Consider the following 24284-nt stretch of genomic DNA (forward strand, 5'->3'; position numbering starts at 1 on the left):
CTTTCATGGCGCCACGATGTCTATCGAGATTTCTGGAATATTCCCTACAAAACTAGTAATTTTAATGGTCGCAATGCATTAATATTTGTTATATGCCTAAGCACACCATTGATAGCTTACGGGTTACTGTGTACTAGATATAACCGTATACATTTGTAATAATTGCTCTTAAGGACTAGGGCTCGATGTTTATAGGTATTTATTAATCAGTATGAGTTTTTAAACTTTTTTGGTTTAAGAGTTTGGTACTTGAATTTTTTTATTGCCAAAGAGCATTGAATAAACAAGGATCTGCCCATTTTTATTGCGATAATTAGGTAATATAATTGAATAAGAAATTACTTGTTCAATGGTAATTTTATAAGTCTACAGACACCTTTAGGTGCCTACCTAAGCTACAGGAGTATACCAGCCGGTGAACTTCTTTGTGACAACACTTGCAGGAAAAAATACTTAGTAGGTGCGAGTGCTATCATTTTCTTGCATTTCTCTGTGCAAGAATGCATCCGAATCAATGTGATCAGGCAATAATATAACCCTATACCATTCCTAGGTATACCTATTCACACCACGGCAAAGAATACAATTTTCCTATTATTAGGTACCCACTTAGGTATAATAGGTGTGCATAGTGCAATCATTTATTTATAAGTCTTTTACAATCCAGCGAACAATAGATTTAAAACACAATAAGCTCATTATCGGTATACCTAACTGTATCATTGAAAAGGTCTTAGTTCACAAACATTTCAAAATTAATGGAATTTGTTCTTGATTACATCGTTTTAAACACGTGCGGTATTCTACAACGTAACTGATGATTAATTAATTAATTTTTTTTAGATTTTTGACATTGTGGCTGCTATCGTTTTAATTAAGTTAATTATGCATAGTAACGACGAGATTAATATCTCATTTTTTTGGTACGTCGTGTCTATATAAGCCAAACATTCAGACAATCTTATCTCTTATGCAGTTCTCTAAATAGAACATATTAATTATGAAGTTGTATTTATATTTTTTTATAGTTACAGTGCTAGCTGTGAATACATTGACTGCACTTCCTTATCCACTTGAAACGAATTGTAAGTTCCCAAATAATTTTAGTGCCCACTTTACCTGCCCACTGCAGTTTGTAGGGTTCATGGACTCAAAATTAGAGAAGGTGAAGCGGTCTCCATCCCGGGTCACTGCAAAACTGTAAAGTGTCTGAAGGCATCCACTGGGAAAATTTCTACTATGGGGTAGGTATATTAACGGAAAAATGTGAACATGTATACATACCTAAGTATCTACTTTTAATTATTTTAGATGCTCCATGTTTATATTCACCCCAGGTTGTATTGTATCTGAACTGGATCTTACGAAAAGTTTCCCCCTCTGCTGTTCAAGAAGCATTTGCTAGTACGTACTTGCTATCTTACCTATGAGAAATTGATTTGTGATCAAGAATAGTTGTACTGTGAAATGGATAAGTATACCTATGTGGTATAGGCGTATAGGGGGATAGGTGCCTATAATTAGCATATAATTGTACTATAAGTGATTACAGGGATATACTCTTTGAGTTTTGGATGCATATTTCAATGCCTAACTTTTTTTATAAGAAATTTGTTACACCACAGCATTATTTTGTATAATTTGAGACATTAAAGGCGCAAATATTGTGTTTAATAGGTAAAGGTGCCAAATCTGTTCATTAAGATCCACATTTGTGCCATCAATAATTTGAAGTTGCAGCATTTTAAGATTACTCTTATGCACAGTGTTCAAGATATAATGCATCGGTATATCTCAATTCCCAGAGTTTGAGCTGTATCATTACCTAATGTCGAATTAGGTATATTCTGGAAGCCAGACGAAAAAGCTGGAAGTAAGGTACGGTGAAAATTTTTTTGCGGTTTTAGGTCACTAAGTAGGTCTATTTTAAGAATCCGATTGATGCCACTCTGTCACCCTTGAGCATTTTGAGAAATTCAAGATGGCACTCAAAAATGTCTACAAAAAATACAAAAATTAAATGTTTTAACAATATGGGCATGTAGCACATCGATTTTAGGGTTTTTAAACCTTCTGAATTTAAATTTTTAGTTAATAATATTTTTGGGGGCGTTTTGGAGGAGTGGGGGGTGTTTTTTAGGGGTTGGTTTTTATATTTTTTCAATATTAACGTGTCGTACATCGATTTATATGTTTCTATAGATAAGGTTCTCGAATTCCATATCAAAATGGAGGTACAGCAAGTTATTCAATGTTAAAAAAGTAGAACGACGCCGACAGACGGCCCGAAAATAACATAAAACGCGCGGTGCGCCGCGCCCGCGCTGCACAACGACATCATTTTAATAAAAAGATAATAATTATAACAAGAGCGATACGTCTTTTTATAGGTTTTTTGGGGTGGAGATTACAATTTTGATGTCAATATATGATTTTTGAATAAATCCTAGAAAGATATGTACAAGATAGCGTCAAAATTTAGAAAAGTTTACCAGTTACTCCAATACCCTTACTTAAATATCCCCATCCCACATATCCCAATGTGTAATTGTGCAAATAACTACGAATATCAAAGCAAAAGTTTTGGTTAGTTTAGTAGTCATTTTCCCAATTACAATATTAACTTTTTTTCAGCATTTGTTTTTTCAGGAACATTGACATAGCGGAAGTTTTGAAATACGAACTATCTTCGGCGCCTCCATCAATGTTTAATGATGATGGATTGATGAAGGAGGCATCAACAAAATCGGTTCATATGAATTCACTGGCTGTTTCCCAGTCTAAGAGACTACATACTAGACCGTCTTTAACAATAATTGGATGTGCATTGCTTTGGGTAATACACTGGCAAGTTCGAGGAACGGTTTCTGATTACCTAAAACTCTTTGTTGATAAATTTGTTGCTTATTTACGAGAAGCAGATGTGATTTTAATTTTTGATAAATACTACGATTCCAGTATTAAATCATCCACTAGAACCAGTCGAGGAAAACATTCTGCTAGACGTTATGTTCTAACAGAACAAACGATACTTCCCTCTTAACCAGTAATTTTGACTTCTACCAAAAATTAAAAAAATAATTAATGGTGATATTTAGGTAGGGGTATTAGTACCTACTAGCGGTATAACGGAAATTCTTGAAAGATACTGCATTTTTTTATACCAAGGTGCCACTTGGTACAGTTGTTCCTTAGAGCCATTTAAACGATTTGACCCGAAGAACACTTGACATTTCCGTGTGGGTAGATTTTAGAGGGGTTGGGGGTGATTTATTGTAACATTTTTTAAAAAACTAAATACGGCCTAGAGACGAGATCTGGGGGTCGATTTCGTATAATTTTAACCCGAGGAATCCAATGGTAGCGCCAGAAATGTAATCCGGATACCGGAAGTCCGTGAAAAGCCGCCATTTTTAGAAAATGACAGACTTTTGATCGAATTATATTTTTAAGGCACACCGGGTCGTGTAAGGTGTCTAGACTTATGTTTTTGGGGTCAGGGAATTCATTTATGATAACAAATATAACCTACTGTCATCGGAACTGTATGAGAGGCTTCCCTACTGCATTTTTTGAAGACGTCGCACGCGGTGAAACCCAAGATATTCCAAAGTTTTAATATATAAACTTATATTATTTTATTTAATAAAAATACACATTGACAAAACATAAGATATATTAAAACATGGGGCAAAAAATGTATAAGCCGTTGAAGAATCACCAAGTACATCGCTTACCTCCTCTGAGATTGCGTTATCGCCACTGAAAAGGAATTTTACATATAAATATTAAAGGTTCGGTAGTAAATTATATTGAAAGTATACAATATTCTTACCCTTTGTTTGAGCAATCTCCCATACATTTTTGGCATGCAGGGGAACATGGTAATCCGGTCGCCGCAGCAAAAGGTGAAGGAGCACATAAGGAGGGCGGCGTATGTCGCTGGCCATAATATCTGGGGATGTGCAAACCAGGTGATGAGAAGCTCTACAAGCCCAGAAGGATGGGGGTGGTCCAAGCTGCCACAAGTATGGAAGGCAGCCCGTGCTCTGGACAGGTGTGGCTGCGAGACCCTTCGGTGCAACTGCCGGCGACACGGATTGCCATGTTCCCCTGCATGCCAAAAAGGTATGTGAGATTGCTCAAACAAAGGGAAAGAATATTGTATACCTTCGGATATACCTAATTTACTACCGAACCTTTAATATTTATACCGGGTGAATATTCCCAAAACGAACATAGGGAATTAACTTGGGAAAAGGGGTTTTTGTAGAAAGAAGATTTTTTTCCTCGTCTAATGATATACGAATTAGTTCATTTTCAGGTGTAGGTATTTCTCACTGTATTATCAAAAACTCGAGAAATCCACTTACCAAAATCATGTTTAGCCACGACCAAGACAAAAAGCAGATTCAAACGTCGAAATCAATATCAATTTTTTTTTGTAAAATGCGGTTCACTGAGGAAAAAGTATTTATAATAAACAACGTTTACAGCGGAAATATTTACTCTAGTACGCGATATTTGTTTTCCGTGAATGTGGAAACCTATTTCAATTCGTTAGGGAATCTCCATGGCTTAACATGATTTTGCTAATTGGATTTATTGCCGAATTTTTGATAAAATCAATGAGAAATACACCTGAAAATAAGCTAATTCGTATATCATTGGATGAGAAAAAAATCTTCTTTTGATTGGTGTCATTACAAACCCTCTAAGTTAGCATGGGGAGAAACGATCGGCAAAAAACGTTTTTCGCATGTTAATTTCCTACGTTCGGTTTTAAAATATTCACCCGGTATGTGAAATTCCCTTTCAGTGGTGCGATAACGCAATCTCAGAGGAGGTCAGCGATGTACTTGGTGATCCTTCATAGGCTTATAAATTTTTTACTCCATGTTTTAATGTATTTTATGTTTTGTTAATGTGTATTTTTATTAAATAAAATATTACAAATTTATATAGGTATTAAAACATTGGAATAAGTATCTTGGGTTTCACAGCGTGCGACGTCCTCAAAAAGTGCAGTAGGGAAGCCTCTCATGCAGTTCCGATGCCAGTAGGTTATTTTTGTTATCATAAATGAATTCCCTGACCCCAAAAACATAAATCTAGTCACCTTACACGGCCCGGTGTGCCTTAGAAATATAATTCGATCAAAAGTCTGTCATTTTCTAAAAATGGCGGCTTTTCACGGACTTCCTGTATCCGGATTACATTTTTGGCGCTACCATTGAATTCCTCGGGTTAAAATCATACGAAATCGACACCCAGATCTCGTCTCTAGGCCATATCTAGTTTTTAAAAAAATGTTACAATAAATCACCCCCACCCCCTCTAAAATCTACCCACACGGAAAATGTCAAGTGTTCTTCGGGCCAAATCGTCTAAATGGCTCTAAGGAACAGCTGTACCAAGTGGCACCTTGGTATAAGAAAATGCAGTATCTTTTGGTATACCGCTAGTAGTACTAGATAGTATATTTTTTTACAAGACCGGATATGTAGGATGGGGATATTTAAGTAAGGGTACTGGAGTAAATGGTAAACTTTTTAACTCTAAATTTTGACGCTATCTTGTACATATCTTTCTAGGATTTATTCAAAAATCATATTTTGACATCAAAATTGTAATCTCCACCCCAAAAAAACTATAAAAAGACGTATCGCACTTGTTATAATTATTATCTTTTTATTAAAATGATGTCGTTGTGCAGCGCGGGCGCGACGCACCGCGCGTTTTATGTTATTTTCGGGCCGTCTGTCGGCGTCGTTCTACTTTTTTAACATTGAATAACTTGCTGTACCTCCATTTTGATATGGAATTCGGGAACCTTATCCATAAAAACATATAAATCGATGTACGACACGTTAATATTGAAAAAATATAAAAACCAACCCCTCAAAAACACCCCCCACTCCTCCAAAACCCCCACAAACATATTTTTAACTAAACATTTAAATTCAGAAAGCTTAAAAACCCTAAAATCGATGTGCCACATGCCCATATTTTTAAAAAAATTAATGTTTGTATTTTTTGCAGACATTTTTGGGCGCCATCTTGAATTTCTCAAAATGCTCAAGGGTGACAGAGTGGCATCAAACCGATTCTCAAAGTAGACATCCTTACGAACTAAAAACCGTCAAAAAACCTTCACCGTACCTCACTTCCAGGTTAAGCCAAAAATCCCAGTTTGGCAACCAGACTAGTAGGTATAATTCGATGTACCTACCTATATGTACCTATATTTTCCACACTTGTCTTGCCCTCACCCAGAGCAGTCGTTGCGTCTTTTATAGGTACTTATTAACGATCCTCGAGATCGTTTATAATTTTGTATTGCTGTATGTCTGTGTGCACGATAACTTTGTGTAGAAACGTCCGATCGCTTCGAATAAAAGTAAAACTAATGCCAATCCAAAAAATTTCTTTTACAAGCTATGCTGATCTGGTGGGATAGAATCAACCCCTTAAGGTATATTGTAAAAATGATGTATGTGTGAAGATCTCGAGGATCGTTCGGTATTCAGTTGTAGGTATCGGATTTTTAAATAAGTGAAATCAGTAGAGCTATAGGGCGACGATCATGTATTTTTAACTGAAGGGAAAGTGGAAATGTTCAAGTTGTTTTATGCCCACCGTGTTACGTCTTTGTTTAGTGTGAAGGACCCCAATCGGCCGATTCCAAGCAGTACCACAGTAGACAGCATTATGCGCAAGTTTGAAAGTACAGGCAAAGTGCAATAACTGAATAACATTCAAAATCTCCGTCAAAACAATAAGGAAAACGACAATACATTCAACGTTTTGGCTGCAGTAGCGGAAAATCCGAATATAATCAACTTCATTTTCTTGGATTATGTACTCTGGTTTCGGAAAATTATATAAAAGTAGTATCTGATGCAAATGCAGCATTACATTCTCTAAAAAATCATTACCCCATGTACGTTTTTTCTTGCGTCGGCGTGGGTTAGTTGAAACAGAAATATCGTTCGACTTCAAACAAATATCGATCAAATAACGATAACTTAGATGCGATGCGCTTATAGTTTGTTAAAAGATTCCAAAGCATCACTGATTTATAAAAATGTAATTTCTTATTTTGTGGATTTCTACGGTTTGGAAAAACGGAAAATTATAAGTAATATGAACAGATGCAGTATTTTTTCTCTAAAAAAACGTATTTAGACTTTTGCTCTAAAACAATTAGGGGAGCTAGTAATTGAGTATAAAAAATTAGCATTGAAGTCTCTATGCTGGGTCGCGCTATAGGCATCCACCCAGTATATAGGTTCGGTTTTGAACCCGGTATGTAGAGATTGGAAGTAGGGACGGAGAAAATGACAAGAGGTCATCGCTAGGCCACTGGCCAGTTGGTGAATAGTGGGAATTTGAATATTCTAGTTCCTCGGGTTCTACCAGGAGTTAAATTACCTACCTATCAGTTTCCATATTTTTCGTAGTTGGAGGATGCATGCGCTTACATTAAGATCTAATCTGATGAAACCATACGCTGGATCGTATCTATTACAAAAATATTTTCAATTAAGGTCTCAACTCGAAGGGTTGTAGAAGCTTTTGCTATTTCTTTGCCAAATGGGGAATCTTGTTAATATTATACTGATCTACAGGGTGTTAATTTTACGGTACATTTTACAATTTAAACCTTCAACTTATCAACATATGCAAACACAAGAATACAATTTCAAATGCGAACTGTCAAAACTAATAAAAACAAGAGACTATCGAAATAAAGCCAGGACCTACTGGACCTTGTAGATCAGTAACGAAGTGTTTTCGGACCTATGTTATACAAACCTTTAGTCATAAAATAAAGCAAAGAATTAGCCCCTTCCGTATTTTCATCACATTTATAGGAACCCCCATGTATAAGTAAATTAAAAGTCGAAAGCTGTAAAAAGACGAAAGTTGACCAAATACTGAAAAACGCTATTTCAAATCAATAGTCTTCGTTTCCGTAGGCCTGTGACAAAGGCAATGATAGAATCTCGCAAAAATCAAATTCCTCCAATAAGCACTAAAATTGGAGAATGAATGTGACAGGATGAAACACAAGTAATGGCAAACTCGATCAGTTGCCATACATAAACCAATGCGAATTTTTTCAGTTCTTTTCTCTACCAGCTGCCAAGCGACTCTCGATTTTTTTCCCACTCCAGCAACATATGCCGGCTCAAAAAACAAGGAAAAACTCGAAAACTTTACTGCGCTCACCAACCATATTGAAATCTATCATTTTTATCTAAAAGCTGGGTCGGCTAAAAAAACGATATTGTCAAAACGCAATTGTATGACTCATGAGAACTATTAATTCACATCAATAAGTATACCTACTGCCATTATACACCCACCTGGCGGGTACCTACACCCATTAAACATGACGTGTCTCACGCATTCCGATCTAAGTAAATTATAATTACCTATGCGAGGTCACCGGTCGCATAAAGCGGTACCTGCATAGGTATGTGTACCCGCACAACAAAAATCAATTTGAAAAACGTTAACGGACTCCCGTTACAGAACCGATCCTATAGACTGCAGTGGGATATTAGAAAAAAAGATTCAGTAATAATCCATGCCCTATTAGGTAAGTATATTAACAAAAAAATATACTAACTTTCTTGAATAAACAAGTCAGACAAAAAGAAGTATTTATTTATTTATTTTTGCCTTTATTTTTAAGTGGGCGGGGTTTCAGCCGAGGCTGCTCTACCAACCCAACCCACTATACATTTACAAATATCCATGCCCGAACCCGGATTCGAACCAGGGACCCTGTACCGCAGTCGAGCTTCCACTGAACTGCGCTACACGGGCCGGCAAATATGACAGTGAGATAGGTTTGTTACTGTTCAATTAAAGAGACAACATTGGATTGTGCATTTATTTCAATTCTATGAACAAAACAAAAACAAATAAAATATAACATAAATATCAATGCATCAGACATTTGTCAAATTACCAACTTAAATAAAATGAAACTAAACACAATACTGAAACTATTACAGTGTACTAAATCAGTCTATATACATATACAAATAATATGAATAATGATATCACCGATTTAAAATAAAATGTGTTCCACCAACATTAATACTTGAACCAACTTGAATTTCTTGGGGGAGTTGTGATATCAAAGCCTGTATGAAAAAAAAATGAATTAAAAATTACCATAAAATATAAAAATATACTTTTGGCTTAACATCTGTTGTTTTCATGTACCCCACACTCATTGTTTCTGTACTATGACCCCATAAAACAGCCCCCTCGCCTTCTGTTGTTAGATGCAACACTAAAGCTCCTCCCAATTTCTGTTTTATATTTCGTAAATGCCGTGATTCTAGAAAATAAATCCTTAAAATGCCCTTATATCATCGTACTCACTTAGAAATTTGTTAGTCATTGAGTTATAAAGGCCTTGGATAGGACAAGAATTACTTTTCAAATCAATACCAATTTCTTTGGCCAACTGAGTTTGCATCAGATGCTCACCACAGCCAGTTGTACAGACAGCAACTGAAGTTTCTGTTCTTGGACTAAAACTATCTGCCCACATGCCGCAAGCATACAAAGCCGCTTGACCTACTCTTCCAGGTCTCTTAAGTAGGAGCCCTCCAGAACTACAGGCAGAGGCAACATGACCGCTACCATCAACGCAAATAGCACCCACAGTATCTAAAGGCGAGTTTTCCACTAATTCGGCAGTATTTAATAGTTTCTTGTATTTTTTAAACTGTCTAAGAGCTTTATGACTTATTAATTGTTTATTTTTTACAATTTCCAAACCGGCGGCTTTTGCATGGTAAAAGCCCCCTTCCCCAACTAATAGTGATGGGGGTATAAGGCCCATCGGTAAAACTTCCCTTTGTTTTATACAAATATCATATGCTAACTCTATGGGATTTTTAACTTTCTGTACTGCACCACAGCCACCGTACAAAAGCGTTTTGCCATCCATAATTGCAGCATCTCCCTCAACTTGACCTTTTGTAGTTAAATTTGAGCCATAACCCGCATTTGTAAGTGGATCATTTTCAAGTACTACAACAATACCTTATGACTGCCCAAATATTTCGATTACCTACTTAATACTGCTGCTTTTACGGCTTCAATAGCACTTCCACCTTGCTTAAGGACATCAGTGCCGGCTTTACACGCAAGTTTAGATAACTTATTGTACTGTTTATGAAATTTGTCTTTGTGGTGGCCTGCCCCTGTAATTCAAACTTGGTTCATGCTATAAAACAGTTTGATAGGTTATATACCACAATGCACAGCAATAAAGCCATCAGTCATTTTCATTAGATTTTGGAGTTTGATGTATATTTATCTAATTGGAATCAATTTCTCTTTCAAAAATTACTATAAACTATAATACAAATAAATAAATAATATGAAAGTCAATCACAACGTTGCCAGTTTGTTCATTCTTCATTCTACGAATCGCCGCACTAGCATCTAAAACTAAACATGATTCGATCAATATCGCTCTCTGTGACTTAACCTAACATTTGAGCAAAAATCTTATATAGATCATATCATTGAATTTATAACTATATGATCATATCTCAGAGTAAGAAATAATTCTTACTTGAGGATTCTTAAACTTTCTGACGGGAGGTAAAGTAACTATTTCATAGAGTCCCTATAAAATTTTCCCTATAACTATAACTACATTACTTGCCCAAAAACAGGCAAAATACTTCAAAGTGTCAAACTTTGAAAGGTATAACTCGGATCAATATCTTTGATTTCCGTAGCTTATATTCAAAGACTTAAATGATGAATTTGAATATATTTGTTGCGTATTTCAGGTGCCCATATTACCACGCAACGCAAAAAAAATAAGAGAAATTGCACATTTTACCCAAATTGCTGTGTGGAACCAGATAACCGAATGATGTATCCACTATCCAGTGTGTAATATTTTTTAATTAGTCGAGACTGCGTAGATATTCCTAGTGTTAAAAATTATCAGTACCGTAATATTACAAATAATTTTGAAAATTCCTCAATTTTTAAAATTAAATCATACACTTTGAAATGGAGTCACTTTTAGATTTAGGTGCCTGGCTTAATGCCTGGACGCAACCACGACGCAACTGCTAAATTCTGAACCTCATTTGAAATTTTGTTAGCGTAGAGATTTGAGGTTATCCCACATGTTTGCGAAATTTCTATCACAGTGTAATTAAAAAATCGAAATGGCCATTCAACGTGTAGTGTACGTAATTATTGTTTGTTGTGTGACCATTATTATCTTTCATTTTATAGTAAACCCACCACACGTAAAGGGAAACGTGTCCTAGAAGCTCGACAACCCATAACTATCGAAGGGCCTAAGCAAACTTTAGTACTTCACGGCCGTAAAACATCTGACTTTATAAGGCTTGGATTAAAAGATCTATATCGTTTGAAGAAGCCTGATGCAAAATTACTATCTCGCAATAACGATATAACAATATTTGAAAATGCGAGTCCTGTTGAAGAACTTTGTCGAAAATACGAAACTTCCTTATTTATAATGGGATCTCATAGCAAAAAACGACCTAATAATTTAATTATAGGACGAATGTACAATTATTCATTGCTTGATATGGTCGAGTTAGGATTAGATTCGTTTCAAAGTTTAGCCGATTTTGTAGGACCCAAAATAACATTGGGTACTAAACCTTGTCTTATATTTAATGGTCCTGCTTGGGATCAAATGGACGAACTTAAACATTTAAAATCAATGTTTGTGGACTTATTTCACAGAGAGAATGTTGAAAACATTCGCTTGCAGGGTTTAGAACACGCAATAAGTTTTACTGCAACTGCTGATAATAAAATTTTGCTTAGATCTTATAAGGTTTTGCTAAAAAAGTCTGGCTGTAAAACTCCTCGGGTTGAACTAGAAGAAATGGGTACGTATTGTGTTTATTAGATTAAACAAATTTTGGCTAAATTTATATTGTAGGACCACACCTAGATTTTACATTCAGACGATCAAAATTAGCTAGCGAAGATTTAATGAAACAAGCTTGCAGAAAGCCTAAAATACTAAAAGTGGCAAAGAGAAAAAATGTGTCTCGCGATGGGTTGGGTACATTACATGGACGTATTCATGTTGGTAAACAAAATATTACAAGTCTTCAGACACGAAAAATGAAAGGTTTAAAGAAGACTGCTGAAGAAAAACGAGCAGAAAAGAAACAAAGGAAAAGACCTTTAACCGCAGAAACTAACAGTACTAAACCTGTAGCTAGTAAAAAACGTAAAGTGGAATAAAATAAAGACTTCTTTAACTTTGTTTAATATTTCCATTCTTAAATTGCCAATTTTGTTGAGTTGGCGATTTTGACTCTAGCAGATCGAAGTTAATATAATGTGTACATACTCCAATTTTGGAAATACTCTATTCACAGTTGCGTAAATTATTTAACAGATTTAGTAGCTACAGTAATAAGTAATTATGTAAAGGCGCAGCTATCCACAGAACTCGGAAGGAAAGAGACAACGCTCGTGTATGGAATGGTATGGGATGTGTATGCAAAATATAAATGCTCTCGGCAAATTTGATTATTAAAAGAAATATAATGCTGCTTTCCCATTTTGTTCAATTTAAGTTTTAGGGCCGTTATGTGTACCAAAAATTAGCGATTTTTCAGGGTGCATTGTGTGTTGCCTACCTTATGTAGATAAGAGCCTATATATTAGCAAAGAATACTTAATTACTCTTTGGTATAAGCACAATCTGTGTTATTATATATATGGTTATAAGCATATATATACTTATATATATGGTTATAAGCCATAAGTTTGTCAAGAAGGAACGTTAACTGAAAATCTGACATAAATAAGTAGATGAACGGAACGTCGGAACATATATACCTCTAGTAATAGTTCTGTTTATTTAATGAATAAACAAAGATGTTAGTATCATGATCCCTATAGGCATTGATTATATGTACCAAAGAGTATACTCTTTGATTATACACACTAAATGCTGTAGGACAATTATTTTTGCAAGACTTTGTGCATCATTTTCTAGTAACAAACAACAACAATGTTTTTGTTGGTGCGACTGTTTGCACCAGCTTCACAGTTTGGGTTTTTTATTGTGTTGACGTTTTGCTAATTACGATTTTACTTAAATTTTTATTATATTTACATTTTAAAACTCTATCACCTTTTCAGCAAGTTAAAGTCTTGAAAAGAGAGGCTTCGATTTACAGAAAGACATACGCTGGTCGGCGTTACATGTCATTTTACATCCGCTAAATTACGATATTGCCGGTAATTTTTCTAAAAGGGGATACCTTTGATGACTGCTCCTGCCATTCCTTTGCCATTGTCGTAAATCTAAAAGTGATGAAGTTTACTGGTTAAATATGTCAAGTACAAGTTCAGCAGGTGTGACAAAGCTACGTGGTAGGCCGTCGAAAAAGACCACCTCGTGTACATGGTGTAACGAACGCAAGCTTCCATTGAAATATGTTTTACCCACAACAAATGGGAAGAAAGAGTTTTGTTCGGAAACTTGCTTGGCTGAATTTAGAAAAGCGTACGTTAAAGGAGCGTGCTTAAATTGTGACAATGTGATTCGTGGTAGCTCAAATCCTAATAAAGACTATTGCTCGGCATATTGTATGAATAAACATCAAAAACGTGCTGAAGTGACAAACAGAGTTGTTCCCATACTACCGCAACCAATTGTCAACCCTCCTGTAATAGAGTCGTCGCCTGCTACATTTCAGTATGAAACATACTTACCGTTTGATTGGGATGAATATTTACGTGACACCAAAAGTCTCGCTGCACCGTATGAATGTTTCAAACAAGCCGTAACCTTACCGCAAAATGAATTTAAAATAGGCATGAAACTAGAAGCATTAGATCCTAGGAATGTGACATCCACTTGTATTGCTACTGTTGTTTACATCCAAGGATTACGATTAAGACTGAGGCTAGATGGAAGTGATAACAAAAACGATTTTTGGAGGTTAGTAGATTCTAGCGAAATTCATCCCATCGGATATTGCGAAAAATCGGGAGGAATGTTGCAACCACCTTTAGGATTTAGAATGAACGCAAGTTCCTGGCCTATGTTCCTTTTAAAAACATTAAACGGTGCAGAAATGGCACCGTCCAAAATATTTCAAAGGGAACCTCCAGGTCCGAGAACGAACCTCTTTCAAATTGGTCAAAAGCTGGAAGCTGTTGATAAGAAAAATCCTCAGTTAATATGTTGCGCGACTGTTGGTAATTTAAAGCAGGACCAAATATATGTTACGTTCGATGGGTGGCGAGGGGCCTTCGATTATTGGTGCAGGTATGACAGCAGAGATATCTTTCCTTGTGGTTGGTGTGCGAAAACTGGTCATCCATTGCAGCCTCCTGGTCAAAAGAACGCCACTGGGAACAGCAAGTAAGTTTTCACATCACACATGTCGAGGGGTTGACCACTTTTTGGGTAAAAGAGGCAAATGTGTGGTTTACTTCGTAGATCTGAAGTAGATGTCAGGACTGTAGCTAATATCGAGTGTTTTTTTTATCTTTTACTATTTTTGAAGATTAATCTGTTTAGTTTGTTAATTCATTTTTTGTTAAACCTAATATAGACTTAGGCACCTATTTTCTTATAGCGCTCTTTTGTCTTGTCTTGTTTTTAAAATTAAATAAATACACAAGGCAAAAGGGTCTTGTAAGTACCTTACTAAATCTTGAGTGGAATGAAATGACTTCATTTTAACTTTGTTAAAGCGTAAAGGTAACTTAGCAGGATTTATTTTTGGGTAGGCATAGTGTAGGGGACTGCTGGGGTGTGGAATATCCTTGGGAATACCTTACATTAAGAGGTTTTCCCCCAAAGCATTTTTGAAATATAAATGCCAAAACGGTGAGTTATAAGGTGAAAGTGATATTATTAAATTAATTAAACCAATCATTTTCTTTAATTTGAATTTTTCTCTTTGATCTGAGTATGCAATACGTTTTTTATGCTACTATATCCAAACAAATGCACTCTTTAAAAAAATATGTAGTGAAAAGTAGTGGTTGCCATTAAAAAAAAATAAGCCCCCCTGAACCATGCGGAAGTACGCCACTGTACCTGTATCTTGGCAACGGAACATTTCAATGGATTTGTACTATCAAGTTATTCCTTATTTTGATGAGTGCTATCACCGCCTGAAATATCTCCTTGACATTAATTAAAACTCTGCATAAAAAATAGATTGTGCATTTGCAAATTCAACTTTTATTTGTAGACCAAATTTTCCGAAATTTTAACAGGAGATGCTTCTTATAAAGAAAATTGAACATGCATTATCAGAAAGTGGGTTCCGCGTACACAGAGCCAAGGTTTTAGCGCATTTCCACGAAAATAAAAAATGTGCTATTGTGGCAGCTTTTGTGCGCCCGTCCGTGGGTCCGTCTCTCCATCCCTACTGTTGTGTCTTTTTCAGATCTTTATCTTAGGAGCCACTTTTTTGCAATTTGGTTTGTTATGCCGTCGGGGCTTGCACCAAGGAAGGGATTTTTTTGTGTCTTACAAAATCTATTTTTTCAGTTTCTCATAATTTTCCACTTTGGCCGTTTATTGTGCTTATAAGTTCTATACGTTTTGTTGGATTTTGATTTTTGATTAGCCAAAGCTTAAACTCTATGGAATATAAAACCTACTCTACTTCATTGAGGAAATGGTTAAATCCGTTAATAGAGAAAAATAAAATTGGCTCTGTTGGAAACAACGGTTTACCCTTTGGGCCATTACTTGTTAATTGTTATGCGTACTTTTAGAAAAAAAAAAAATAGATTGCGCATGCGCAGATCCAACTTTCTTATTGATGGGCGAGTTCTGAAATTTTAAGGCAAAGTGCTTGCTAAAAAAATAAATTAAACGTACCTCAAAATATAGACTGCGCATACTCAGACTAAAATGCGCAATAAAGGTATTACGCATCCACAGACACACATTGTTTATTTGTGAGAATAGATTTTGTTATTAAAAAACGATCAAAAAATTTTTGATGGCAAAATATTGATATTTACGTCCGCTGTAAATATTTGAAAATCAAGGACCAGCGCGAAGAGAAAAAACGTACCTGTACGCGAGACTAGACCGCGTCACGACAGTAGCCAACACATTTGCCGCCGCGCTGGCAGAGTATGCGAATTCACGTAAACTGCCAGGGTAAAAAAAACCGACCACTCTTCTGCAATCGCTCATCCTAAATAACAAACAAAGTGGTTAACCCCTTTTTTTGTACGTATGTCCTAGACAACATTTACTGATTGCTTTGTAAAATAGATTTAAGGGACGTAACATACCGGTAGTAAATACTTCCGACATCCAATCACCTGAAGCGGACACATCCGCTCCACTCCCACCCCCAATCACTGTGTACGTATATAAAACCTGTACAGGTGGACCCCTAGTGGATGTTGCACAACTATCAACAAATTTAGAGGACTCGTCACCATTGGAGTTGGCTAAAAAAATCGTGTTGGAGTTATTGGCATCATCTAGTAAAGCCGAGACGATGCTGGCTAGACTTGGAGCTCTTCGTGGTGACGAAACGGTAATAACTCACAATGGAAACTCTTACACGATCAAGTTGCCTATCCCTCAAAAAGCCTCCGATTTGGAGAACGTGTTTGCTAGCTTATCCGCCTCACTTGGATGTTGCCAGCAGCTATTTCGTAAGTATTAATGTCAGTTTTGGACATAAATGTTTAATTATCTGCACAAAGATTTGGATTCCAATCGTGGGGAATGTAGCGTTTGCGACACGAGGCCTCCACCTCCTAAACGGAAGCCAACAGCCGAACAGGAAGCGGCCACTTCTACAACACCAGCTGATACGTCAATATCGGAGGCGGTTATCGCCACGCCTTGTAAAACTCCAACACCTGAATGGGGTATTGAAGAAGTAATACAGTTTATAGAATCTGCTGATCCACGTTTAGGCGTTCATGCGGATTTATTCAGAAAACATGTAAGTATGTCGGCTAAATGAATTTTGTGAGTCGAAACAATTGAAATTGAACTGAATTATCTAGAAGTAAGGCTATTCAAAACAGCCGTCAACACAAATTGCTATGGGGTTTTCAAGAACATATGTACTACTCAATATTAAGGTGCAATTAACTTTGTTGAAATGTAGCATAAATGATTTGCCTGTAGGTACCGAGTCAAGAGAGGACATTAGACACTAGTTATGGGTGTTTGGACATGATTAAGCCCTCTATTTTTGTTCCAAATAATTAATAAAACGTGATTGGGTAAGGTATAAATCGCGATCTGACGTAACGCCTTGCAACTTCGTACTTTAACCGCGGCCAAATGGCGAGTAACTTTAGCGAATTTTCCATGAATTGATCAATACTCCCCGAAAGGTTATGTAATGGACTATTTATGTATTATGGGATAAATATTCTTATAAATAAGAAACTTAGCATTGTGCAGTTGTTTTTACCTTTACTAGAAGAATTTTTGGTTACGATTTTTAAAAATAACTCCATAAATAAGAAAGTTGTCATTGCGCAGTTTGCGCATGCGCACATCTGATTTTTACAATATGAGATATGCTTGTCTTTATTAGAAGCTTCATGGTTAAAATTTCAAAAAATATTTAAGTAATAAAGTTGACATTATTCAGTCTGCGCATGCACATATTAATCGTCAAAATGTTTCTTGATTGAGGTGCCAGAGCTATAAGCTACTGAATGCAAAAAAAAACGAACTTATTCTCTTCAAAACTGTAGTAGTCGTTAAGGCTTCGGATGGACAGAGAAAATGGCTATAATAGCGTCTTCCAACATGAGTTGGACAAAGCTTGATACAGGCATCTCTTGAATGGACAATAATTACGGTGTTATTACAGTAGAAAATATGTGTTTTAGTTTTCATGAAAGTAATAATTATTAGAATGCTGTTTAATTTGGGGCGAACGTAGTAGTACAGAAAGTGCAATTTCATTACAAAATTTATACTTCGTATTTTAATATAAAGTTACTCCTTTTTGCGCCGCCGATGGTTTTCAGCTGTTTACATCTGGATGCTATTGCGCATGTGTGGTGTTCTACTTACGGTGCAAAATATGTCTCTGTGTTAGATACGTTGGTGCAGATGCTTCTCATTGAAAGTAAATGGGAAGCTATATCAATTTATATATGATCTAAGTATACACTGTGTCCAAGATCAGGATGTCTATCATCGGTATCTCGGAAACCATAGAGGATGGTCAAATTAGGGAAAAGTTGCGCACAATTAAAGAGTTATCATGCTGTAAAAAACTTTTTCCTAATTTGACCATGTCTGTATCTTCTATGGTTTCCGAGATCCCCATGATAGACATCCTTATCTTGGATACAATACCCTATATACTCGTAATGTTGCCAGCGTTAAATCATTACCTCCATCTTAATGTAACGTCAGAATTGAATGTTATAATTTTCTGCTAAATTGTAAACGTTTTTGCATTAGTATTATAACTGTGTGTGTATAAGTTAGTGTTCGCTATATTACAACAAAAATGTTTGGACGCCGATGTGCAGTATTAGACGCTAATAGCAATTTGGAGTAATATTCGCCTTTTACACTCAACTGGCGCCTATGTGTGTTGCCACACTATGTCTCCCTACAACATCCATTTGGACCTATTAGAATTAACGTAATATGAAATGCAATTTAAGTGATGCACAAATCGACGGAACACTAATCAAAGCATGCAGTGCGGCCTGGGTTTAATTTAATACAATCACCCCCAATGCTCGTAACGTAAAAAAAATATATCCAAAAAGTGCAACGCAAAAATTAGACCAAATTCCACGAACTTACGTACCCCATTAATAAATGGGTTTCGGATTGCGATAAGATAGGTATTTAAATTAACACATTTGGCGTAACCTGAAAAGAAACGTGTTAACGAAGAGGAATTCTATGAAAATAACTACCTAAAGAGGATACAGCTACCTCCCCATTCGCATAAATACACATAGATAATTAATTTAAACAATTTTAGCGTGATGACTCTGGAATTTTCCAATTCAAATTAACATTTTTCGTTAAGATCAGACCTCATTTCAACAACAAATGCAAAATTGGTATTTATCCACAGAACACACCCATATCATCTCAATGCCAATGGTACCAACAACTTTTAACACATGAAGAGCGCATTCAGTCAGTTACACAAACCCCATCCTAATGTCGGCAGTACACGCTCGCCGAGGCGACGCGAGCACAAGGCACTCCGAGCTGAGAAGCGAAACCCCAGACATCATGTTCTTCCTATTATCCATTTTCTTCCTATGCAAAGTGTACCTGTAAATTAGAGTGCAAAAAAAAACATGTTGTTGACGAAATTTAGTATTTATATTGAGGATTCTCAACATTAGTAAAAGAAATAATAGTAAACTTTAAAAGAATTACTCGCAAAAGATAAAAAGATTGAATAAAAAATAAATATAAAAAATTGAATACTTTACACATAATGTAGCCGCACTGTCTACTAAAGTCACTTCGATTCGACTTCTTCAATGGTTACCGTGGCCACATTTAAGTTATAAACTGATTTACACTGCTAGGAAGACCACTTTTGTGTATCTTTTACTAACATGCGATTTCTTTCTAGGAAATCGACGGCAAAGCGCTACTTCTGTTAAATTCAGACATGATGATGAAATATATGGGCTTACGGTTAGGCCCGGCATTGAAGATATTAAATCTTGTACAAAAAGTTAAAGGACGTCGCCATAACATGCATTAGGTTAGTTACAAGATTGGGTGCCACTCGATCGGCTCTGTTAACTTTAGAGAGTTTGTTAATATCATCCCTTAAAGAAAAACATCACATTTTCTTAGGGCACAATATCGTAAGGATTTTAATTATGTACTAATTATTTTTGTATATATATTTTAGAACATACATTTCATCCTTATTTAAAATGAAGAAATTTCAAATATTTAGATTGTTATTGGTGGCGACTGTTTAAACCAAATGAAAGGTTACCACATTTTCAGAATTAAGGTTATTATATATCTTTTACATCATCAACAACTTGGTCTTATTAATGCTGTGAACATAAATACAGCTTTATGATGCATGTGTGGGAAACTTTGTTTACGAAGATTGCACATAGTGCTGCACTATTTTTTCAGACTGTATATTCTGTAATTATCGATTGTTCATAAAATATGTACGGTGCAATGTAGCAATATTTCATTTGTGAAATTAGTAATAGCTGCACCTTGAATCAAACCATTTTTTGCATGCTATGTAGCAGTTTTATCCTGTAGTGTTTAAGAGATGGTTTTATTTAAATATAAGAATAAATCAAACTACAAATGAGAATAAAATATATTTCTATCTGTACAACATACATTGATTATATAAGATATGTTTGTAAAACGCTATTTTTGTAGGTACTACTAAGATAAGGAAGTCATGTAATTATGTGATATTACTTTTTAACAGTAAAAGTAACTCCCTTTTCTTTTTCCTCCTTTTGAGGTGTACACTTAAGAGCCTGTTATTTGGAAACTGTTTTTAAGTTATGTTAAATCATTTTACTTTAGTTATTGTATCTAACTGGAAGAAAACCAAACTTATCTTAAGTTTTGTTTATACTACAGATTCATTACTGAATAAAGATACAAAAAAAAATTTAAACGGTATGAATTTTGATTCTGCAATAGAAGATTTACTAAATACGTGGAGATACTAATCTGCTTCATTGGAGTGGCCAACCTTAAAAAAAATTAAAGTATTAGCTTCGTGAATTTGTGATCTTGGGGGGGGGGGGCAGTAATTTGTTCGAATTAATAAAGCGAAATGATACCAAGCAAAATTTGGCATCTTTTTATGCAATAAACAGTGTACACTGCCATTCCCTATTGTTTTTTCAATAAGTAATGCTATATGCTGTAAATTAGGCTCGGAATATTAGGCCTCCAAATTTATTTTTGTTTATGCTATGACCACATATATTAAATGTAGGTATTGGGTGTTTGATCATAATCAGGTCTGAAAAACTGGTGAAATGTCTACTCAGGTCACTCTTCGATGCACCGCATAGGTAACTCCATTGTTTAAGTAGTATAAACTCCCAAACTTTTGCAGCACTGGAAAAACCGCACTTCTTTTGGTTTTTTCAATATAATATTGACCATTTTTTTCAGTAAAGTGAAATTTTAAAAATTTGGTCAATTTTCGACCCCAACATCGACCAAAATACCTACTCATTTTACGGTAAAAATCGTGGGAAAGATGTAACTAATCTTTTCCCGACGTCGCGTAAACAAAGAACATGTTTGGTGGCTGATGCCGCGCGCAATCTCACAAAACGTTATCAATAACGGGGAACACAAATATTCTGCACGTTACAGGATCTTTAAGATCCTTGATCATCTGTATGTCGATTATTGTTGAGGAAATTCGTCAATAAACCATGGCAGTTATTCTGCAGTAGACCACGTTTTTTCCTCACTCGAATTAAGGAGAAGTTAAAGTAAAAACTACAATTACAATCGACTGATTAATTAATTATAAACAGATTGGGTTGCGCCATATTCATGTCGATTTCATTTGTTTTTTGATCCAAGGGGGACAAACGCCCTTCTTGCCCTTCCCTGCGGGCTGCCTTGTACCAAGTTAAGCTATTTGCATTTTTCGTGTATAGCACGTGTATACACAAGTACCTACACATGAATCAGTTCGACCTGACTAGGAAATGCAATACCCGGAATCCCGGTATTGCATTCCCGAAATACCGGGATCCCGCAGCATTTTTGCGGGATTAATCCCGCACCTAAATGGAGCGGGATTTGCGGGACTGACGGGCGATTGCAGGATATTGAATTATAATCAAAATCCTAGATTATTTGCCAAATCTGAGATTAAACAAGAATTTTGATATTTGATTGGCTGCATACTGCAGTATACCTAAAGCCAATCAAATGTCTTAATAGTTAATACCGGATTAAAAATAATAATCCTGGATTATTTTATTTTGTGCAACTGGCCGTGAGGAATTTGTCGACTCTGTTTGCTTTATTAATGAAACGCACAACGAAGAAATTATTTTTAAAATAATTGTTAAACTTTTTTCGTTAAAAATGTACTATGATTTTTGAGGCACTTTAGAAGTTCACCTTTTTGTGCTTTACAGGTGATTTTTTTGAGTTCTAAGTTAGGCTGAAGGTACTTTTTTTGTTGAATATTGTGATAATTAGCGATTTATTTTAACACAGCAGTCAACCGCACAAAAATGCTTATTTGCCAATTTATTTAAAATTTTGCGGGATCCCGCAAATACCGGGATCCCGCGAAATTAACATCTAACGATCCCGCAAATACCGGGATTGAGATTTTGCTGCGGGATTGCTTCCCTAGACCTGACTGTGTATTGTATAATTGGACCTTAGTAACTTCAAATCGATTAGTGAAGTAAGTAAATCCTGCGCACTTTGAGAATCAACAACACTTATCGAAAAGTATGGGTCAAAGGTTTAAACAATTAATTTAATACTCATAGTAGAGTCACGATGTTCAAAGCTCACGTATTGTTGTTGCTCTTAATTCTTAAGCATTCCCTACTGTGTAGTACACCATCATTTAATAACAATGTAGTTAACGTTAATAAAATCATCAAGGAAAGGATTAACGGTTGCATATCACCGGAAACGTTGAAATTTAAAGGCAAAATTGAGGATATAACAATCACTTTTCAAAATCTACCAGATTTAAATGGCGGTGCGATACGAGATATTTCAAGCAAATTTAATATCACTCTTCACGACAATAATATTGGAAGTATAAAATCAGAGGCATTTTTCAACCTCTCCGGCCTCGTAGGAGTCAACTTGTATACAAACAAAATTAAATTGGTCAGTACAAATTCATTAACAAATTTACCATCTTTAACTTCGATAAGTTTGTCGTGGGATAATGAAGTTACCATCTCACCAAGTGCTTTTAGCAATCTTCCTCAGTTAGCCCAAGTAATGTTGGACTTCAATAATTTAGACACCTTTGAGCAGGATTGGTTTGATAAAACACCGAAACTTCGCGAGCTGCATATGATAGGAAATCATTTACGTACCATTCCAAAAGCGGCTTTCACCAATTTACAAAGTATTAATCTGCTAAATTTCCAAGGAAATAAAATTGAAAGTATTGATAAGGACGCTTTTATGGGACTTCGAAATTTGAATAAACTTATTTTAAAGCAAAATAAACTGAAGAGTTTCGATATCGACTTCCACACACATTTAAAATTGACTTACTTGGCAATTGATTACAACAATATTACTTTTATACCTGATAAAGTGCTGGATACAATCCAGTCCCACTTACTCACCATTCATATTGTCGGAAATCCTTGGCAATGTGGATGTTTTCACAAGCTAATCAGTTGGGGTGCGAAGAACGCAATTACAACATTTTCTCAATGTCCTAACCAAGAGCTTGTCTGCGTCTATCCCAAGACCAACCCAAACGAATGTATTGAGCGCAGCGATGACGATTTTTATAGCGAGGCTTGGACACCTTTCGTCGTGGACACGTTGTGCTACATCATGAACGAGCCATTTTTATAATATGGTTTTATTTTATTATTTAGTAATACTGGGGGGACCTGGGGTGGAACGGTACCCGTACCTACTTAATCTTCAAGTAAAAAAAGTGACCTACATGGTCACCATATTTTTTTAATTTTATAAAAAATGTGTTAACTTATTGCTATATTTGTTCACAAGTTGCAAAAATCTTAGTTTTTGTTAAAATGTTATGATTATTGTAAAACCCGTGCATGGGGTAGAACGGTGTAGGTACACATTTTTTTGTAATTAAATGGTTGGTAAGGTGGAAACAACAATAAATAAACAAAATCTAATGGTTCTCAACTGTTATATTTATGTTATACATTTGTTATACTATTTGCACTTGAATTTGGAGATTGAACTGTATAGCAGCTTTATTGTAGCCCATTTCGCCATCTATTATTGTTTGCACAGCTTGTTTCATACTCTCATCGGACCACTGTTCCTGTTGCCGAGTAGTTTTCCTTTTGTACGGACGGGACATCTAAAAAAAAATTTAAAAAACTATTTCGGTTTGGCTCAAAGTGTGGGACAGAATGGGGTATTGAAAAACCGATACATTCCGCCCCACGATAAAACCGTTATGTTCAAAAATAAGTTACACAGGCAATCCAACAAAAACAAGTTGTAAATCAGCATGTCCCTGATGAAAGTGCATTTTTGGTAATACCGA

The 24284-nt window shown here is 35.7% G+C and overlaps 4 protein-coding genes and 1 long non-coding RNA gene across 7 annotated transcripts; 4 read left to right on the forward strand and 1 right to left on the reverse strand.

Annotated features, from left to right (window-relative positions):
- Positions 1-925: 925 nt before the first annotated feature.
- Positions 926-2664, forward strand: LOC116163594. 2 transcript variants are annotated; one of them, XR_004143773.1, is made up of 4 exons: positions 926-1085; positions 1133-1244; positions 1312-1878; positions 2650-2664. It is a non-coding gene; the product is annotated as an uncharacterized LOC116163594 (long non-coding RNA). The 2 variants fall into 2 exon arrangements; XR_004143772.1 differs by lacking the exon at positions 2650-2664 and adding an exon at positions 1932-1972.
- Positions 2665-8891: 6227 nt separating this feature from the next.
- On the reverse strand, positions 8892-10464 carry LOC116164896 (threonine aspartase 1). Of its 2 annotated transcripts, none has more exons than XM_031479146.1 (5): positions 10287-10464; positions 10107-10235; positions 9514-10062; positions 9213-9361; positions 8892-9161 (listed from the first exon to the last, which is right to left on the reverse strand). In XM_031479146.1, exons 1-5 carry the CDS (start codon positions 10321-10323, stop codon positions 9078-9080), a joined length of 948 nt encoding a protein of 315 aa, XP_031335006.1. In that variant the 5' UTR covers positions 10324-10464; the 3' UTR covers positions 8892-9077. The 2 variants fall into 2 exon arrangements, with proteins under 2 accessions (XP_031335006.1, XP_031335005.1); XM_031479145.1 differs by having other exon boundaries at positions 9406-10062; positions 10287-10460.
- A 624-nt stretch (positions 10465-11088) lies between these two features.
- On the forward strand, positions 11089-12313 carry LOC116163542 (ribosome production factor 2 homolog). Its single transcript, XM_031477525.1, has 3 exons — positions 11089-11245; positions 11296-11927; positions 11981-12313. The coding sequence occupies exons 1-3, from the start codon at positions 11226-11228 to the stop codon at positions 12289-12291; spliced, it is 963 nt and encodes a 320-aa protein (XP_031333385.1). The 5' UTR covers positions 11089-11225; the 3' UTR covers positions 12292-12313.
- A 773-nt stretch (positions 12314-13086) lies between these two features.
- On the forward strand, positions 13087-20624 carry LOC116163253 (polycomb protein Scm). Its single transcript, XM_031477124.1, has 4 exons — positions 13087-14431; positions 16316-16707; positions 16759-17003; positions 19644-20624. The coding sequence occupies exons 1-4, from the start codon at positions 13395-13397 to the stop codon at positions 19776-19778; spliced, it is 1809 nt and encodes a 602-aa protein (XP_031332984.1). The 5' UTR covers positions 13087-13394; the 3' UTR covers positions 19779-20624.
- A 1930-nt stretch (positions 20625-22554) lies between these two features.
- On the forward strand, positions 22555-23923 carry LOC116163254 (leucine-rich repeat-containing G-protein coupled receptor 6-like). The gene has a single exon (XM_031477125.1). The coding sequence runs from the start codon at positions 22556-22558 to the stop codon at positions 23606-23608; it is 1053 nt and encodes a 350-aa protein (XP_031332985.1). The 5' UTR covers position 22555; the 3' UTR covers positions 23609-23923.
- The last annotated feature ends 361 nt before the right edge of the window (positions 23924-24284 follow it).

Source organism: Photinus pyralis, unplaced genomic scaffold (assembly GCF_008802855.1).
Source record: "Photinus pyralis isolate 1611_PpyrPB1 unplaced genomic scaffold, Ppyr1.3 Ppyr1.4_LG2, whole genome shotgun sequence".
Lineage (NCBI taxonomy): Eukaryota > Metazoa > Arthropoda > Insecta > Coleoptera > Lampyridae > Photinus > Photinus pyralis.

What these genes read in the sequence shown, in the direction of transcription:
- LOC116163254 (XM_031477125.1), top strand. Translation starts at nt 22,556, where the DNA reads ATGTTCAAAGCTCACGTATTGTTGTTGCTCTTAATTCTTAAGCATTCC.
- LOC116164896 (XM_031479145.1), bottom strand. Translation starts at nt 10,323, where the DNA reads ATGAAAATGACTGATGGCTTTATTGCTGTGCATTGTG. An exon ending in CGTAAAAGCAGCAGTATTAA is followed by an intron (nt 10,063 to 10,106) that starts GTAGGTAATCGA and finishes GTATTGTTGTAG; the next exon opens with TACTTGAAAATGATCCACTT. An exon ending in AATGACTAACAAATTTCTAA is followed by an intron (nt 9,362 to 9,405) that starts GTGAGTACGATG and finishes TTTATTTTCTAG; the next exon opens with AATCACGGCATTTACGAAAT.
- LOC116163253 (XM_031477124.1), top strand. Translation starts at nt 13,395, where the DNA reads ATGTCAAGTACAAGTTCAGCAGGTGTGACAAAGCTACGTGGTAGGCCG. An exon ending in AACGCCACTGGGAACAGCAA is followed by an intron (nt 14,432 to 16,315) that starts GTAAGTTTTCAC and finishes TTTGTAAAATAG; the next exon opens with ATTTAAGGGACGTAACATAC. An exon ending in CGGATTTATTCAGAAAACAT is followed by an intron (nt 17,004 to 19,643) that starts GTAAGTATGTCG and finishes ATTTCTTTCTAG; the next exon opens with GAAATCGACGGCAAAGCGCT.
- LOC116163542 (XM_031477525.1), top strand. Translation starts at nt 11,226, where the DNA reads ATGGCCATTCAACGTGTAGT. An exon ending in ATGGCCATTCAACGTGTAGT is followed by an intron (nt 11,246 to 11,295) that starts GTACGTAATTAT and finishes TTCATTTTATAG; the next exon opens with TAAACCCACCACACGTAAAG. An exon ending in GGTTGAACTAGAAGAAATGG is followed by an intron (nt 11,928 to 11,980) that starts GTACGTATTGTG and finishes TTTATATTGTAG; the next exon opens with GACCACACCTAGATTTTACA.